At 51.3% G+C, this 18,277-nt stretch overlaps 8 protein-coding genes across 8 annotated transcripts; 5 read left to right on the forward strand and 3 right to left on the reverse strand.

Annotated features, from left to right (window-relative positions):
- Window positions 1-920: 920 nt before the first annotated feature.
- On the forward strand, window positions 921-2,102 carry BO79DRAFT_223166 (MFS transporter; the record flags this gene model as incomplete). Its single annotated transcript, XM_025683592.1, has 1 exon — window positions 921-2,102. One exon carries the CDS (start codon window positions 921-923, stop codon window positions 2,100-2,102), a length of 1,182 nt encoding a protein of 393 aa, XP_025544910.1.
- A 964-nt stretch (window positions 2,103-3,066) lies between these two features.
- BO79DRAFT_133497 (MFS transporter) lies at window positions 3,067-4,639 on the forward strand (the record flags this gene model as incomplete). The annotated part of the gene is made up of 2 exons (XM_025677991.1): window positions 3,067-3,365; window positions 3,442-4,639. The coding sequence occupies 2 exons, from the start codon at window positions 3,067-3,069 to the stop codon at window positions 4,637-4,639; spliced, it is 1,497 nt and encodes a 498-aa protein (XP_025544911.1).
- A 102-nt stretch (window positions 4,640-4,741) lies between these two features.
- Window positions 4,742-6,835, reverse strand: BO79DRAFT_260995 (uncharacterized protein; the record flags this gene model as incomplete). The annotated part of the gene is made up of 3 exons (XM_025686443.1): window positions 4,742-5,618; window positions 5,669-6,106; window positions 6,168-6,835. The coding sequence occupies 3 exons, from the start codon at window positions 6,833-6,835 to the stop codon at window positions 4,742-4,744; spliced, it is 1,983 nt and encodes a 660-aa protein (XP_025544912.1).
- Window positions 6,836-7,113: 278 nt separating this feature from the next.
- BO79DRAFT_260997 (aspartate aminotransferase family protein) lies at window positions 7,114-8,430 on the forward strand (the record flags this gene model as incomplete). The annotated part of the gene is made up of 1 exon (XM_025686444.1): window positions 7,114-8,430. One exon carries the CDS (start codon window positions 7,114-7,116, stop codon window positions 8,428-8,430), a length of 1,317 nt encoding a protein of 438 aa, XP_025544913.1.
- Window positions 8,431-8,501: 71 nt separating this feature from the next.
- On the reverse strand, window positions 8,502-9,976 carry BO79DRAFT_249298 (arrestin family protein; the record flags this gene model as incomplete). The annotated part of the gene is made up of 5 exons (XM_025685768.1): window positions 8,502-8,816; window positions 8,867-9,283; window positions 9,342-9,660; window positions 9,713-9,856; window positions 9,909-9,976. The coding sequence occupies 5 exons, from the start codon at window positions 9,974-9,976 to the stop codon at window positions 8,502-8,504; spliced, it is 1,263 nt and encodes a 420-aa protein (XP_025544914.1).
- An 815-nt stretch (window positions 9,977-10,791) lies between these two features.
- BO79DRAFT_241650 (ASCC2 family CUE domain-containing protein) lies at window positions 10,792-13,197 on the reverse strand (the record flags this gene model as incomplete). Its single annotated transcript, XM_025685144.1, has 3 exons — window positions 11,094-13,197; window positions 10,947-11,003; window positions 10,792-10,822 (listed from the first exon to the last, which is right to left on the reverse strand). The coding sequence occupies exons 1-3, from the start codon at window positions 13,130-13,132 to the stop codon at window positions 10,792-10,794; spliced, it is 2,127 nt and encodes a 708-aa protein (XP_025544915.1). The 5' UTR covers window positions 13,133-13,197.
- An 891-nt stretch (window positions 13,198-14,088) lies between these two features.
- On the forward strand, window positions 14,089-15,127 carry BO79DRAFT_233921 (NAD(P)-dependent oxidoreductase; the record flags this gene model as incomplete). The annotated part of the gene is made up of 3 exons (XM_025684318.1): window positions 14,089-14,400; window positions 14,463-14,537; window positions 14,610-15,127. The coding sequence occupies exons 1-3, from the start codon at window positions 14,331-14,333 to the stop codon at window positions 15,125-15,127; spliced, it is 663 nt and encodes a 220-aa protein (XP_025544916.1). The 5' UTR covers window positions 14,089-14,330.
- Window positions 15,128-15,613: 486 nt separating this feature from the next.
- BO79DRAFT_241652 (aconitate hydratase ACO2) lies at window positions 15,614-18,243 on the forward strand. The gene is made up of 2 exons (XM_025685145.1): window positions 15,614-15,679; window positions 15,754-18,243. The coding sequence occupies exons 1-2, from the start codon at window positions 15,635-15,637 to the stop codon at window positions 18,124-18,126; spliced, it is 2,418 nt and encodes an 805-aa protein (XP_025544917.1). The 5' UTR covers window positions 15,614-15,634; the 3' UTR covers window positions 18,127-18,243.
- The last annotated feature ends 34 nt before the right edge of the window (window positions 18,244-18,277 follow it).

Consider the following 18,277-nt stretch of genomic DNA (forward strand, 5'->3'; position numbering starts at 1 on the left):
GCCACCGAATGACCTCGCAGGGCGACCGGTGCAGTGCGTAGCTGCGAGCTGAAACTGAAGCTGAACATGACTGCAGGAAATTGGGTCCCTGGGAGATGCAGATCGTAGATCAGGTACCATTGCGGTAAATGATCTACAGTGATCAATATATTTCTTATTGCGCAATCTGGCCGCCAACTAGCAGATAACACAGCTGCAGTATGCACAATCATGCAAGTAATTGATCATATGAGTGCGATTAGATTAACCAGACGCAAGAATTAATATTATCGGAATCTGAGAGGCGATTAATTGCCGACACGGGATTTGGATGACCTGGCCACGCCACTCTTGCTAGATTTAACTGTTTTCAAGCAATTCTGTTAGAAACGATGTATCCGACTTTGTTGCTTTCCGTGTGGTGTCACAGCAGCCAAAAACATGTCTCCCAAGTCAGAGGTTGCGATAGGAGTCAGTCATGGTGGGACTGAACAGTCCCATGCTCATAACGGGCAAGGAACAAGCACAGATCCCTTCATCGTGGAGTTCAAAAGAGATGATCAAGAGAACCCTATGAATTGGTCGGCCTCAAGAAAATGGTTTATCGCTTTCATTGTAACCTCTTCTGTGTTCGCCGTTACGTTCACGTCTTCCGCGTATTCCGACTCCAGCGATGAAATAATCAAAGATTTCAATATCAGCACGGAGGTCTTTTCTGTAGGGATAAGCCTCTTTATCTTGGGATTTGCTGTCGGGCCGGCAGTATGGGCACCTCTGGTGAGTATTTGTCTTGAATCCATATCACATAGAACAACATACTGATAATACCCCTCAGTGAGCTTCCCTCAACAATCATATATCTACCCTGTATCAATATTTATTCAAATAACAGATCAGAACTCTACGGCAGAAAGATCTTCTGGATAATCTCCCACATCGGCATGGTGGCGTTTATCGGAGGTACCGCCGGAAGCCGCAACATAACCACCCTACTTTTCCTACGATTCTTCAGCGGCACCTTTGGAGGATCCCCATTAGTCAACGCAGGGGGCGCTATCGCAGATATCTTCCCGCCAGTGCAGCGAGGGCTAGCAATGATAGTCTACTCCTTCGCACCCTTACTAGGACCACTTGTCGGCCCTATTATCAGCGGATTCGTATCTGAGAACGTGGGCTGGCGATGGGTGCAGGGGATGTGCTGTATCTTCGTAGGAGTGATTGGCATCATCGGCACCATCTTCGTCCCAGAAACATACGGCCCAGTACTGCTACTCCGAAAGGCTAAACTTCTAACCAAATCCACCGGAAAAGTCCACGTTAGTATCCTGGAGCGCGACCAGGGCAAGAAGAAGCCCTCCGAAGTCTTCCAAAGAGCCTTAATCCGACCATGGGTCCTACTCATGCATGAACCAATCGTGACCGTCGCTTCCATCTACATAGCCCTAGGTTACGGAACGACTTACATGTTCATGGGCGCCATGCCAATCGGATACAACGAAGACCGTGGCTGGTCTGAAGGGATTGGCGGTCTCGCATTCCTAGGCCTTGCAATTGGAGAGATCCTAGGACTAGTGTATGCTGGCTACGACTACCACAGACGTTACATGAAACTATACAATACCGGCAAGGCCACCCCAGAATCCCGCCTCCCTACAGCCATTGTCGGATCCATCGCCTTACCGATCGGTATCTTCGGCTTTGCGTGGACTAATTATCCGAGCATTCATTGGTCCGCGAGTATCATTCTCTCGGCGCCGTTTGGTTTCGGGTGCATCCTTACTAGCTTGTCGATCACGAATTACCTCGTCGATTCGTATACTATATATGCGGCAACTGCGCTGGCGGCTCTGGCTATTGTTCGGTCGACCGGTGGAGCGGTGTTTCCCTTATTCACGAATCAGATGTACCATAATCTGGGAATTCATTGGGCTTCTTGTGTGCCAGGGTTTCTGACCGTGGCTTGTATCCCGTTTCCTATTGTCATGTATCGCTATGGTGAGGTGCTGAGGATGAAGTGCAAGTATACATTTGAGGCGGCGGAGTTGATGCGGAGGATGCAGAAACAGCAAGAGTTTGGTCAGGTTGAGAGTGGGGAAAGAGCTGATGAAGCGGAGTCTGCTTGACATGAAGAGTCGTGGAAATGATGTATATAGATGGTTTCATAGACGTTGTCCATCAAGAGAACAGGCCAAACAATTTCAATGCCTTATGTCGTAATGACGACGCAGCCTCTATCACGGAGTAGTTCAACTCATCCCCCGTGTGCCAACTATTCATTTGCCTTACTCGACGTTTACCCCAAGACATTTCCATCGGTTCTTTCGGCATTCGCAACGTTTAGTGGTCTTTAACTTTAAGCTTATCTAGAAATTATCAGGCAGTAAACATTATCAAAGTTCGAAGGCCTTATCAGCTAGTAATCTTTACAACATTTGCACAGATATTATGCCGTATGCACATCAGATGGGCCAGACGGGCCACTATTATCACGAAAAGTCCATAGTGTAGGATACTCCCAGCAATCTGGACCCTTTTCTTGAGCTTCAAAGACCAACCATTCCCCTTCACAGCTGACTCCAACACGCTTGAAATCGCCTAGAATCCCTTAACAAGTTATAAAACCTTTACCACCAAAACAAAGAGTGGGTACTGCCTACAAACGGAGAATGTTCGCCCGATAACTCCGAAACATGTTATATCCGAGCCCACCGCAAACAGCCAGGAGGCATGCAAAGGGGGCTCGGCATTTGCAAGCAAGACCACTAAAAGTCGTGCCAAACTCCCCACTTGTCACTACACGCAGAACCCACCCAGCACCATCCCAGCCAAACCCATCCACCCTTTAAACAACCCCCCTACCTTCGGACCATCCGTTCGGACCTTCCGACGCCACCCCGTGCATATCGGAGAAAAACTACCGGACAACATGCCGAAACCCCGAAGCGGCGAATCAGAGAGGGAAAAAAAAATGTAGGAATTTCGTCACCCCCTCGAAACAACACCAAATGGGAGAAAATATCTGAAGCCGAGAAGGAGAATAAGGGTGCGTTGCAGCCTTAGCATCTCAGCCTTTATCTCAGCCCAGAAATGACTGTCGTTCCACCACCGCCGCTACCAGCATCATCTCGACCAGCAGATGCTGAAAAGGGCAAGGTCGAACATGCAGGCGGCGGCCCGGATCCTAACCTAGTGAAATGGGAGGAAAACGACCCTGAGAACCCACATAACTTTTCGACAGCGTACAAATGCTGGATCACGTTTCAGCTAGGATTATTGGCGTTGAGCGCCAGTCTAGGATCGAGTATTATCTCTCCGGCGGAGACCGAGCTTAAGGCTTATTTGAACATTGGGACGGAAGTTAGTATTCTTCCGGTGTCGCTTTATATGTATGTAACATATCCCAGTCATTGAATTCAATCCCGGTATAAGCTTTCTTCCAACAGCTACTAACGAGCATTACAGTCTTGGCTTCGCCTTCGGCCCTCTGTGCTGGGCACCCATTTCCGAACTCTTCGGCCGCCGGTGGTCGATGCTGCCGGCGGTATTCGTCCTCGGACTATTCAGCATCGGCACCGCAACCAGCAAAAACACAGCTTCAATTCTCATCACCCGATACTTCGCGGGTCTATTCGGCTCTGCACCAGTCAGTAATGTTTCCGCCGCGCTCGGCGATATCTTCCACATGAAGGCGCGCGGCATCGCCAGCACCTCGTACGCCATCTGCGTCGTCGGCGGCCCAACCATGGGGCCCATCATCGGTGCCGCGCTCGTCTCGAACCCGCACCTGGGATGGCGCTGGACCGAGTACATCGAGGCCATCATTGTATTCTTCATCTTCGGCATCACTTTCTTCTGTCTGCCAGAGGTATACGGCCCGGTGCTGCTACACCGCAGGGCGGTGCGTATGCGCAGGGAGACCGGGAATGAGGAACTGTATCATCCGCATGAACACATCAATGTGGACGTACATAGTATCGTCACAAAGCATTTCTCGCGTCCGCTGGTCATGCTTGTCACTGAGCCAATGGTCACAGTGATTGCGCTGTATGCGTCGTTTACGTATGCGTTGCTGTATCTTACCCTTGAGGTGTTTCCGATTGTTTTTGATGATATTCGCCAGTGGAAGCCTGTTGTTGCTACGCTGCCATTCATCGGTCTGTTCGTCGGTGTTCTGCTCTCGTCGGCCTTTATCATCTTCATCGGCCAGCCATACTACATCCGCAAGTGGGAGGAAGGTGGCGGCAAGCCTGTCCCCGAGGCGCGTTTGATGCCCATGGCTGTTGGCGGGTTTTTGTTCGCCGGTGGTCTGTTCTGGTTTGGGTGGACCGCTGAGCCGAAGTATTCGTGGGGATTGCCGGTTGTGGCGGCGATGGTGTTTGGATGTGGGTTTTGTATTATCTTTGGCCAGTGTATAAATTTCCTGGTTGATACGTATGGGCCCTATGCGGCGTCGGCGACGGCTTCGAATACCTTCCTGCGAAGTGTGTTGGCCGCGGCGTTTCCACTGTTCTCGCAGCCCATGTTTCGCAATTTGGGGGTTGGGCCGGCAATGTCCATTTTGGGGGGTATTGCGGCGGCGGCCATTCCGGTGCCGTTTTTGTTTATGATTTATGGGGTTAGGTTGAGGAAGATGTCGAGGTTTGCGCCGTTTAAAGGGTAGTGGGTAATAGGTGTGAGTGTGTATTATAGAGTATAGATTTAATAAAGTTAGATATAGAGTGATATAATATTGAAAAGGATGTGTTGATGATAATAACGGTTGTTATAAAGTAAAGGTGTTCCCCATACATGGCATGTCCCAGAACAGGTCATCCAGGATCGATGTATCTATATCAAAAGGCTGCAATGAATCAGAAAATTCCTCATTCAAAGACAAGCCCGGACCATCCTTATACAAGGAAGCAATCCTTTCTACCAGCTCGCCGCACTTTGACAGACAATCGTCACCCAGATCCCACCCAAATTCCTGCCGATGAGACTGTAGTGTAGCGATCATTTCTTTAGCCACATCCAAGGGTGGATTTTTGCCGCTCTCGACAGAGTGCGATTTAACTCTGTGTAGCCCACTCCGCAGAAGAAATGTCGTCGCAGATGTTAGCGAGTACGCCTGCACAGGGATCCAAAACCCACGTAGCTGATGCTCGTCTAGCTCCCTTACGAGATGCACTATCTCTTCCGCCACACTCTCGACGTGTGTGAATGAAACAGAGGAAGAGGTGCTGTCATTCATATCATCAATACTGGAAGCCTTAGTCTGCTCGTCGTCCAGGTCGAGTGCAATTCTTCGGAGCAGAAGCTTCACGGATAAGTATGCCAAGCGCAGGTTTGCCGCGCCAGGGGTGGTCAGGTTGGTTCCGCGGCGGATAATATGGCGGGTCTTGGTGTCGAGGGTTTCTTCCCAATTGGTGAGGAGGTCTGAAAGGGAATTGATTGTCTTCCTCACGGGACTGGAGACGTGATAGATATATTCTAGGTATTGACCCAGTACCTCAGTTAGTGTTGTGAAAGCAATGAAGATTGAGGCCGCAGCTTCATGAGATGGCATTCCAGGAGAAAAGAGGACATAGTCCATGGTTGGGAATGGGACGTCGTATTGGGCGCGATGAATCTGGAGCGGTGTTCCGTAGGCGAGGCTGCACCTAGTAAATGTTAGAGTGGAAGAGAGAAGTAGAAAAGCGGGATATCCTACCATCGATCGTGAATAACGACCAACCACCAGACGCGGATGCGGAATCCCTTCTCGGGGGCAGAGATATTCCACTGGGAGGGGTCTCGATTTAAACCCAAGGCATTAGATAGGGCTACCGCTGTCCCTACCATACCCCCATTGCCAAAGATCGAGGTGCTTGGTCTGCCGCAGACATTCAGCAGCATCGCCAGTACAGTTGAAATACCAGGACACAAGAAAAGCTCGGAATGAAGAGCCTCGTTGGCTTGGTTCCAGATATAGCGGATGTCGGGTGTGCGAGTTAAACATAATTGTGGTGAATTGTCCCAGTATATTAGCGAGTTGGCATACAGATTGCATAGGAGGGCTGGAGATATCTCTGCTTTGCGAGTGCAATAAGCATTCAAGAACGACGCCTCGTGAAACACAGGGAAGCATATATTTGCGTATTTAAAGAACCTGGAGACCTAGCACTCAGCAACTGGGCATCTCATGTAAATGATGATTTGCGATGACTTACAGTCCCACAACATCCTTCGTCGCGGGCTCGAGGTATTTTTCGATAAGCTCGCATTTCATGGACGGGAGAGATTGACTGGAGTATACCCCTAGCGGACGTCTCGGAATGGTATTGAACAGTACCTGCCGCCTGAGTCGACTGGGTTTCGAACTGGTGTGCATCAAGCCCGGTCTTCGGTTATCCGGAACTGTGAACAGATATCCTTCCAATATACTACTGTCATCGGCAACAACGGGGCTGACGACATGGGAGCTGTCGTTCCCGGTATCGCTAACCACATCCATTAAACTTGCAATCTTGCCATCTGAATATGCTGTGGGAAGATGAGCTGGGTGGTGATGCATCGTCAGTTGCGGTGTGTCCGAACGTTGGCTTGTCCTGGGTGAAGGGAGTACGACCTGAGGGGTGGAAGGTCGTTCAATCCGAGCTGTCTTGGGTGCAATCCGCTGCAGGTTGACGGTTCGCTTCTTTTGAGCAGGCTGGTCAGCTGAAGGAAAGAGACACTCGGTTGCATGAGCCAAACACATCATGCACGTCACCGAGGAGTCTCTGGTGCGGCATCGCGACTTGCGTTTTCGGCAAGGCAAACATGCGGGATGCGCATGAGACCGATAGGGTCTGCCTGAGCTGCTACTGTTCCCCTTAGTAGCGTTGGATCCAGTGAGCATTGTCAATATGGCTTTCTACTGGATTTATGAACCGAGGAATTCAGGGTAGAAGGAGGGGGTGTTTCCGATAAGGCGAAGTATTTCGTGGCCGCGGGGAACCTTCGCCCGCGGGCAACTCAGCCAATTAGAATAGTTGGGTAGCAGAACCCTATGCCGCAGTCATTGAGACAGGGAAGTAATACTTATAGCCAACGAGACCTGGGTTAACTTGGAAAACAGGTTCAGATTGAGCACCATCGTCATTTATTATCGAAGAAAAGTACTCGTCATCGAACATTATGGCAACCCCCGAAACCACCGCCGCCTTCTTCGCTAAAGCCAAAAAGTACCTCATGTCCACAGGAGTCCCTATTTCTCCAATCATCATCACCGAAGCCAAAGGCACCTGGTTATATGACACCAACAACCGTCGCATCCTTGACTTTACCTCAGGCCAGATGAGCTCACTGCTCGGTCACTCCCATCCTGAGATCGTCACCACAATTCAGGAATACGCCGCCAAACTAGACCACCTCCTCAGCAATATGATCACCCACCCAGTAGTGGTCCTAGCCGAGCGTCTCGCCCGATTTCTCCCTGCGCCCCTCGAAAAGTCCTTCTTCCTTAACACCGGCTCCGAGTCTATCGAAGCTGCCATTAAAATGGCCAAAGCGTACACTGGAAAATTCGAAGTTGTCGCCTTCAGCGCCAGTTACCACGGCCTTACCCAGGGTTCAGGATCAGCAACGTATTCCACAGGCCGGAAATGTGGTGGTCCATGTATGCCAGGTCAGCTTGCCTTTCCCGCTCCATATGCATACCGCTCGCCCTTTCGCAAGGCGGACGGGACGTATGACTGGGAGACGGAGCTGATGTTTGGTTGGTCCATGATTGACCGGCAGAGTGTGGGGTCGTTGGCTGCGTTTGTTATGGAGCCTATTCTGTCGACTGGGGGGATTTTGGAGCTCCCCGATGCATATTTGCAACGCATGGCGATTGAGTGCAAGAAGCGTGGCATGTTGCTGATCATGGACGAGGCGCAGACAGGAGTCGGTCGCACTGGCCACAAGTTTGCATTCGAGCAGGCTGGAATAGTCCCGGATATTCTAGCTTTGTCAAAGACTCTAGGATGTGGGCTTCCTTTGGCATCGGTAAGTACGACGGCTGAGATTGCTCAGGGGTGCGCGGACGCTGGGTTTCTTTGGTTGACGACACACTTAAATGATCCCCTTACTGCGGCGGTGGGGAACAAGGTGTTGGAAATTGTGGAGCGAGAGGATATCTGCCGGAGAGCGAGGGAGCGTGGTGGGCAGCTGAGGGAAGGCCTGCTAAAGCTCCAGAAGAAGTACTGGTGTATTGGGGATGTACGCGGTCGGGGCCTTTTGCAGGGAATTGAGATCATCTCCGATCGAAGTACTCAGGCTCCTGGGCCGGAGCTAGGTCAGTTGGTGTCAGACAGAGCCATGGCGTGTGGGTTGTCGTGTAATGTTGTTAACCTTCCGGGTATGGGAGGAGTCTTCCGTCTGGCGCCGCCAGTGACGGTGTCAGCGCAAGAAATTGAGGAGGGCCTGAGGATTCTGGATGAGGCCTTTGCCTATGTAGTTGGCAAGAGTTGAGGTGTTTAGGAGGTAAACTTGATTAGGTATATGAATATTTTCTGCACGAACTTCACACCCAGCATGTTGTGTCAGGCGTAGCCTTCATTTAGCAGGACAGTATTAGAGAATGTCGATGGAATGGCAGTTTCATATGTTGGTGGCTTTGAAAAACCATCCAACTGGCAATAACTTGGAGGCTCTGGGAGAACTTCAATGTCATCACCAGGTACTTCGGACGCAATTTCATCAGGAGTTCGGTCCATAACGTGGTTATTGTAGCTCGGCAGTGGCTGGTCACACGTCTCATCTATCAATCTCAGGGATTGAAGCACGGAGCAAACAAAGGGGTCTTCTAGGAAAGGTGGCAAGGCACATTGAACAGAAATGGGCATGTCTAAGAGGATCTATATTGTGGTCAGTAAGATGAATGAACAAATGGACCTAGAAGTCATACTGCTGAGTAGTGGCCATCGGGATTTAAGAGCTTGATTTGGACGGTGAGCGTGTGTTCGACACGAAGAAAATTAGTAGAGAGGCTCTGTAGACATTCTTTTGGATCATTCGGCAGGTGAAGGAAGCGGGTTGTAGAATACCAGCAACCTTCATTATCGGATGTTATTCTGTATTCGTCTTCATCCCGACCTCTGGGATAATAGTCCTCCTTGACTATTATACGGGTCCTGCGGTTGGAAACAGGCTGTTGCAAGGCTCTGTGTGTCTCTTCAACCTTAGTGTGGATGGTTGCTACCTCGAGCCTTTTGCATAAAGGAATAAACTCAAACTTGATGGGAACAACACTCCCGAAGGTATAGGCCTGAGATGGTAATGAAACGCGATAGATTATCTTCTGCGGCCATATTTCTTGCATTATCTATTGAAATTAGCCTTTAAATTGAGACCTCACAAGGCAATATTGCATAATATCTCACCTTCGGCTCGGGTAGCAATAGTGATCTGCACATCCGACGCACCCTGACCCGGGTGTTAGCATGAATACGACGTCCGCCGACTGTGCTGATAGTAGCTTTCAGCTGATATCTGGCATGACAGTCGCCGAGGCCCTCAATAGTGTCTGGTGTGCTGTTGGATAGGCAAAAGGTGAATGGGAACTCGTGGTTTCCAGCTGGTAGAGTAGTTGGTGATGGAGTCCGGGGATAAGGTAGAAAGTTCCAGGTTTGATACATGAATAGCCGCTCCAAGGACGGCATATGATGGTGAGCTCCCTGGGATTCCGAAAAATTCTGCCAGCTATTCACATAATCAGTTAGTTTGAGTCACACAGAAGGAGTGATAGTCGCACTTCATGTAACGCCGCCCTTCAAAGTGCAGCTTGATATCCTTGACACAGAGGGGTTGGTTTAGGCATAGCACGACCTTCCCTGTAACATGGCAGTATCCTGTTGATGGTGAGTCTCCAGAAAGCCATATTATATCACTGTCCAGCCTGTTCCACGTCAGTATAACGACCCTTGTTGGGTGTAAATGCTCGCCGTTACCTGATACCAAAGTATGTCGGCACATTCTCAGGCGGAGATGCTGCTCGGAAGAGACTAGTTATTGCCATTGCAAATTTTCGACATTCATAGATACTACACTTTGCGTATGCTGGATTCTGCTGCAAGTAGTCATTTATATCTAAACGATGGTAATTACCCTTTTTGTCGATGCCGCTGCAGGAGCGGTTAGGTTTCCCCTTTCGGAAACACCGGTATGTGCTTTAGAAAATCGATTCGATCTAGACACGCCCTGTTGATGATAGCAAGTTCTGTGATCAGCCCAAGTAGTCTTTGTTGGAGAATAGATTCCTTCATGACCGACGCCTTGCCCAATTTGACACCGGTGTTGCTCTAGGTTTTGAGGTTGTCGCCTCTCAAAAGGTCCACTCGGTTCTCTCATATTAAGATGGCTATGACGTGATTAAAATAACACAAATAACCTATGCTGTATGGGTCATATTTCTATCACCACGGAATGGAATGGGCAAGTAAAAAATATATTTGACTATCTAGCTACCTAAGCTGCACGTCGCTCTCTATCATTGATCAGATACGCAGCAGTATGAGTCTCAATTAACGGATCACTGATAGCGGGAATGTCTTCTGAGCTGGCAAGGCGGTTATATAGCTCAAATGAGATAGATCAGTGAGGGGCTGTGGATCTTGGTAAATTGCTATTGCTAGAATAATCTAAATTTTAAGAGCTCTTGTGGCCAATAATCAATCTATGTATGTCTAGTAGTCTTTGACATATTTCTCTTTAGATGTAACTCTGATGCGTTGGTGGCTGAACCAGATAAAGATGAAATACGAGGAAGATGGGAGGCCAATTATTACCCAATCTGGGGAGGGGGTGAGAATGTAGAACCGTCAGGAGAAGCCCCTAGAGTCCTTGGATCATCTGAGATTGATACCTACGCATATACGTATTTACGAAGTTTAAGGAGTATGTTGGGGGGGGGGGGGGGGGCGGACATAGATCTATTAGAATATAGGAACACAGATAAATAGTAACCCATTCTAGGCGGAGATACTTACAGGTGATTAGATATGCCACTTTTCACAGTACTTTCCATGAGTAAGCGCCTGGTTAATCTTTCAAGCAAGTAAGTCTTTCATTCTTTCATTATATCATTTCCGGTAAACTCATTAACTATTGGGACTACCATCCACGCTACTAACTACCCCATCATCCCCCCGGCCCTCGCAACCTTCCTCGCTCGCTGCTGTCGACGATTATGATTCGCCCGACTAGCTTTATTCTCCTCTTTCCTCTGCCGCGCAACAGCAGGGTTACTATTCCCAGGAGTACTACCCTGCTGGCCTGCACCACGTCCCCGACCTCTCCCACCGCGTCCGCGTCCTCCTCTTCCTCTTGAGCTGTTGCTCCCACCTGCTTCACTCTCGTCGTCATCTTCCGTTCCAGCACCAGGTCTCCGATACGACGTAGCCGGCAACTCAGGCTGATTGTACCCCCCACCATCAGCAGCACCAAAAGCCATCTTATCCTCCAATCTAGCCATCCGTTTCGGATCCCTCGACAACATGACTGCCCATCCCTCGATCGCTTCATCCGTCATGCCGGTTTCGCGCTTAAGCGAAGCGCGGGGCTGTGAGCGTCTTGTGGCAGAGTCGCGCGCAAACAGGGCCGGATTGGATTTATATGTGCGGTAGAGGGAGAGTTCTGCCTCTTGTTGTTGCTCTGCTGCGGCCTTGGCATCGTCGGTGGTGGTGTCATCAATGGTTCCGCCGACGTCGGCAATGTCGTAGGTATCGTCGCGTTCGTCGTCGTCGGAGTCAAAGGTGGCCAGGGCGGAAAGAATAGCAGCTTTGTTCGCGGAGTGGTGGGTGCGGTCGGCGAGGATGTCGTCGGCTTGGGTGGTGTTGGTGCGGCGGCCGTGGTGGAGGGTAGACTGGTCAGATAGTTCGGCAAGGTCAACGTCGTTGTCAAAGATGTTTTTGCGGGCTGGGAGGGTTGGCTCTGTGGGTGGTGGTGTGGGGCGGGGTGGAAGAGGGTCGTGTGGGATGGTTGACGTTGACTTTGATGTAGGAAGTTGTTCGGATTTGTCGAGGGTGCGAAGCTCAGAGGGGATGGAGTCGTCGAGGAGATGCGAGACGATTGTTTCGGGGTCGTCATTGTAGTGGTCTAGCAAGCGGGTGATGTAGCCGGAGCCTAGGTCGGGGAAAAGATCTTGGACTTGAGTGATCAAAGACATGCGGTGAATGTGCATGTCTTCGGGTGCGGGGAGATCCGTAGCAGCGCGGCCTTTGCCTTTGTCGAGGAGTCGCTTCTTTTGTTTTTGATGCCGACGGTGGAAGACCTTTGTTTCTTCTTGATAGGTTCGTAGACTGGTGAGGAGGTCTTGGCCTCGTTTCTGGGGGTGGGTGCTGAGATGGCGGGCGAGACGGACTAGGAGGTCTGTACTGCATATGACGTCGGATAGGAGGGTGGGCTCCTTTTTCGTTGTTGAGGATCCGACGCCAGCGCTGGATTTTAGACTGTATAGCTGGTCCAGCAGCGCGGAGAGGTTCAGCTTGGGGCCCTTCAGAAGCGATGCTAGACCAACGTAGACGTTTGCTACGAGGACGCTGCGGATATCCGCTCGTTTGTGTGTTTGGTATGCATCGGCGAATGTGTCCAGAAAGTCAGATCCGGTCATGAGCACCTGGCCGCAACCGGGGAGTGCGGACGCCAGGATAGTCAAGAGGCGAATGTCAGAGAGGATAGCAGTAGACTTCGTGGGGTTGAGCGAGGCAAGCCCACTGATAATCTTCGTCTTGGCCTTCTCAAGGCTGGATGTTATTGTATCTTGATGCTTGTTCCAGGCATCAGACAATAGTCGCTTCAAGGCAGCGCTCGAAGGGTAGGTGCAACACATGTTCGCAAGGACATGTACATCAAGCAGCTCAGACGGTGTTGCAGAGGCATCCAGAAGGAACCTCCTTGTCAACAAGAAGCAAAGCTTCCGTAATGATCGCGCTTTAAGCCCGGCATGGAAGCCAGATGAGCCAAAGGTGGCAGATTGATGATAGAAGGAGGTCAAGAAGGTCACGGCAGTTTCATCGTGGGCGGCAATTTCTTTGAATTGGGAATCAGGAGCTTCAATGCGTACCTGCAGAAGCAAGATCCACGCATCTATATAGAGCTCCCATTCGTTGGGTGGTACGGTGCTCTGCACCTCCGGGGGTGGAACCGGTGCCAAAGGAGGTAGTGGTTCCGGCATGACGCAGTGGATGGGCTTTGTCGACCGTCAAGCTTGGAAATTGTAAAACTGAATGGGACTATTTATGCTTGAACGTTGGAAGCCGACCACACGCCTGGACCATCCACCAATATCGTCACTGGCGATCCATCAGCCCCTCTGTCGGCTGCAAAATTCAGTGCGGATACTGACGTCAGGTGACTTGAGCCTCGGCCTCCGCTCTGTTGCGGGGACGGAGATGGCCGCAGTTACATAGTAGTACCTGCATGGAGACAAAGCAGATCTGCCCTTTATTTATTGTGAATATGGTTGCGAAATGTATATGTGATTTAAAAATCCTGATATAGTTAGGAGATACTAAATAATTTAATACTATTGCTAGTAGCCAACAGATTTTACTCAATCGCTGTCTAATACAATAAAATTGAGATGTATACAATGATGTCATCATGCATGCAACAGAAAAATATAATACTACTTACACAACTCTAATGAATGATTTGATTTTCAAATACTCTCTACCTTCCAGTGATTATTATTCACTGAGACAGTTGTCATACTACGTCTATCGGATTTGGCCGACATACTTTGTGTGGCTAAGCATTTGTGGAAACTTTCCTTCCCACCCCGGATCTTGGCTTCACTTCAGGGACGTCTGGCTCTTACTTGACACTCATTATGTAGCAAACAGCAGCCAAAGGAGGCGAACAATCTGTCGCACAGCTTCCATAACAAAGAAAATGCCCTCCTTAGCAGTCTTGAGGAAGTTGTTTACCGGAAACTATCCACGTCATACGCCGGAATTTTATATAATGGCTCCGAATCAAAGGGTTGACCAGTTTCCCTATACAGCTAACACGGATACTGAGCCGGAACTCACTCGAAATAGCTGGATAATGTTATAGGATGGTTGAATAAAAACTGTGCACAATGACTACGAAAAGGACAACGACACGAGTCCATCGTTGATGCCATTGGGCCCAGCTTGCAAAGGCTCCCTCCGGACCCGAAGTATACCGGATCCGAGGGCCACTCCGGGCATCCCTGTAGAACTACTCCTCTTCCGTAATCGATGGATAATGACATCTGAAACGCGCGAGGGTACTTAGATGCCCTGAGCCTCTCTGAAAATCCACAATGAGGCCAAACAAATAGTGCCCAGAAATCTTGGCTGGCTCCAGAGTTCGATACACGGCCGCTGGTGTCTTCAATCAGCAGTATGCGCGTTCTCGTAATTGGCGGGACCGGACGATGTGGCAGGCTTGTCATTGACGAGCTGCTGGGACGAGGTAGGCTCCCGCTACTTTATAATATGTACGATGTGGTGATGGATATGGCTAATATGTCCAAGGCCACCAGGTCACTACCCTAGCCCGAACACCTGATGCGCTGGGTGGTCCACGACCCGGTCTAGATGTCATCCAAGGTTAGTACAAGATGAAGTCTTGCTGCTGCTACTGCTTCGATGGCAGAGTGTTCCACGGCTGACACGTCTCAGGCACCCCGATGAACTTAGATGACGTGCGAGCCGCGTTCAAAGCAGACAAGCCCGACGTGGTGATTGTAACGCTGAATGCGCCTCGAGCGAGCGATAGTCCGTTTGCTGCCGCCATCTCCCCCCCTCGTTTAATGGCCGACTGCAACGCCAATGTAGTGGCTGCAATGAAAGAATTTGGAGTCCGCAAGACTGTGATTCTGCAGGCATTCGGGGTGGGAGCATCCTGGGCTAATCTGCACATTCTGCTGCGCCTACTCATGAAGACATCTAATATGTCACATCAGTACGATGATCACAATGAAACAGAAAGGGAAGTCCTGGCCAGCGGGGTCGGTTATGTGTTTGTAAGGCCGTCGCGGCTAGTCGAAACGGAAGAAACTGCTATCAAGGTGTGGCCAGATGACGGCAAGGGAGTCCCCATGATGGCTAGTACGAGTCGGATTAGCGTGGCACGATACTTGGTCGACGTGGCAGAGAGTGATGAATGGGATAACACGGCTCCAGTTATCACCAACTGAATTGAATCGGGATCGGGACGGGAGGTGGAGATGTTGCGGGGGTGGAGATTGGTGTTGTTTAATCGTTCGTCTGTTTTGCTTGTGTAATTTCTGGGTCAGGGTGGGTATGTATAATATTGATGATGTGATAATATTCCCGGCAGGTATACGGTATGCCTGGATGTGTAATGATAATGAGGAAATTGAATAAGGCATGCATTAGGTGAAATTAGGGAATTGGTTTTCATTTACTACATAAATAATGCAGGCACTGCATAATACCTTGATGATGTAAAATGTGGCTGTCCGGAACATTTATTGTTCCATCAGTTACTTGACCACATGATATTAGTGGCTTATCACGGATGAGTCATAATCGAGATCGACACCAGATCCGGCATCGGCGGTGGCGCGAGCCAATCAAGGGGAAGGTAAAAGAAAAGTGCCACTAGCATATGGCACGGAAAATTGCTCGTCGTTGAGTCTCTGTCACTTCCCTCTGCTATCATCCAAGTAACCGGCGTGACAATGGTGAGGCAGCTTGTTTGGCAGCGGGCCACCGCCTCTCAGAGGGTAAGTCGTGCCGTTATCAGCCCGATTGACTCCCTAGCAGCTTGGACTGACCACTCCACTTCCCCGTATTATAGTTGGCCCCGAAGTGCCTCTCTCCGCAACGACTATTCAGTCGCCGTGGCCTGGCCACGGAGGCTTCTCCGGCAGCCTCTTCCCGCTTGCCTCCCTACCCGAAGATCGTGCAGAACCTCGAAAACGTCCGTCGCGTGCTCGGTCAGGACCGCAACTTGACCCTGGCGGAGAAGATCCTCTACGCCCATCTGGACAACCCCGAGGAGTCCCTTCTGACCGGCACCAACAATGGCCGTGACATTCGCGGCAAGGCCAACTTGAAATTGAAGCCCGATCGCGTGGCGATGCAGGATGCGTCGGCCCAGATGGCACTTCTGCAGTTCATGTCTTGCGGTCTCCCCTCGACGGCCGTGCCCGCGAGTATCCACTGCGACCACATGATTGTTGGTGAGCGTGGTGCTGACACTGATCTGCCGGCATCCATCAAGGGTAACAGCGAGGTGTTTGACTTCCTGGAGAGTGCCGCCAAGCGCTATGGAATTGAGTTCTGGCCCCCTGGTGCCGGTATCATTCACCAGAGCGTGCTGGAGAACTACGCTGCCCCGGGTCTGATGATGCTGGGAACTGACAGTCACACTCCCAACGCCGGTGGTCTGGGTGCCATTGCCATTGGTGTCGGTGGTGCGGATGCTGTTGATGCGCTGGTTGACGCCCCTTGGGAGCTCAAGGCGCCCCGCGTCCTGGGTGTGCGTCTGGAGGGCAAGCTCAACGGCTGGGCTGCCCCCAAGGATATCATCCTCCACTTGGCCGGTAAGCTCACCGTCCGTGGTGGAACCGGCTTCATCATTGAGTACCACGGACCTGGTCTGGAGACCCTGAGCTGCACCGGTATGGCCACCATCTGTAACATGGGTGCTGAGGTGGGCGCGACGACCTCCGTGTTCCCCTTCTCCCCCAACCACGTTCCCTACCTGCAGGCGACTCACCGGGCTGATGTTGCCCGTGCCGCCTCTGAGATCGCCGGTTCCGGTCCCAGGAACCTGCTCCGTGCCGATGGCGGTGCTGAGTATGACCAGCTGATCACCATCGACCTCTCGACGCTGGAGCCTCACATCAACGGTCCCTTCACCCCCGATTTCTCCGTCCCCCTGTCTGCTTTCGCCGACACCGTTCGTGAGAAGCAATGGCCCGAGTCCCTTGGTGCGGGTCTGATTGGTAGCTGCACAAACAGTTCCTACGAGGACATGACCCGTGCGGAGAACCTGGTCAAGCAGGCCTCTGCCGCCGGTCTTCAGCCCAAGTCCGACTTCTTCATCACTCCCGGTAGTGAGCAGATTCGCGCCACCCTGGACCGCGATCAGACTCTGTCGACCTTCTCCCAGGCTGGCGGTACCGTCCTGGCCAACGCCTGCGGTCCCTGCATTGGTCAGTGGAAGCGCACAGACGGTGTCCCCAAGGGCGAGGACAACGCCATCCTTACCTCCTACAACCGTAACTTCCCCGGTCGTAACGACGGCAACCGGAGAACCATGAACTTCCTGGCCTCCCCTGAGCTCGTCACCGCCATGGTTTACTCTGGAAGCACCACCTTCAACCCCATGACCGACAGCATTACCACCCCCAGCGGTGAGGAGTTCCGCTTCCAGCCTCCCACCGGCTACGCTCTTCCCAGTGATGGCTTTGCCGATGGCAACCCTGACTTTCAGCCCACTGCCGCTGTGCCCGATCCCTCTTGCGAGGTGATTGTCTCCCCCACCTCGGATCGTCTGGCCCTTCTGGAGCCCTTCGCTCCTTTTCCCAAGGGCGACCTCTCCGGCCTCAAGGTTCTGTACAAGGTTCGTGGCCAGTGCACGACTGACACCATCTCGGCGGCTGGTCCGTGGTTGAAGTACAAGGGTCATCTGCCCAACATCTCCGCCAACACCCTGATCGGTGCCGTCAACGCCGCCACCGGTGAGACCAACGTTGCCTACGACGAGGACGGCAAGCAGTACTCCATTCCGGACCTGGCCGCCCAGTGGAAGGCTAACGGTGTTGAGTGGCTGGTCGTGGCCGAGGAGAACTACGGTGAGGGTAGTGCACGTGAGCACGCTGCCCTGCAGCCCCGTTACCTGGGTGGACGCATCATCGTGGCCAAGAGCTTTGCCCGTATCCACGAGACGAACCTGAAGAAGCAGGGTGTCGTTCCCTTGACTTTCGAGAACCCGGCCGACTATGACAAGATTGATGCTTGTGACCAGGTGGCCACCGAGGGACTGTATGAGGTCTTGCAGGCTGGTGGACAGGGCTCCATCCAGCTGCAGGTGACCAAGCGCAGCGGCGAGTCGCTGGTGATCCCCGTCAAGCACACTCTCAGTCCGGACCAGTGTGCTTTTGTCCTGGCCGGTAGTGCGTTGAACTTGTTGGCTCAGAAGGCCAACAAGAAAAGTGCTTGATTAATTGGTGATGGGTGAAAATTAAGCGAAGTGTACATATATCCATCTGTTGGTGTTTTGTTTTATCTACTTTCAAGCGTTATATTAGTAGATTATGTTAGACAATGAACTGTCTAGACTTGATTCGTGCATCCTAGCAAGTAGATGCTAT

The sequence above is a fragment of the Aspergillus costaricaensis genome (genome assembly GCF_003184835.1).
Source record: "Aspergillus costaricaensis CBS 115574 unplaced genomic scaffold BO79scaffold_1, whole genome shotgun sequence".
Taxonomy (NCBI): Eukaryota; Fungi; Ascomycota; class Eurotiomycetes; order Eurotiales; family Aspergillaceae; genus Aspergillus; species Aspergillus costaricensis.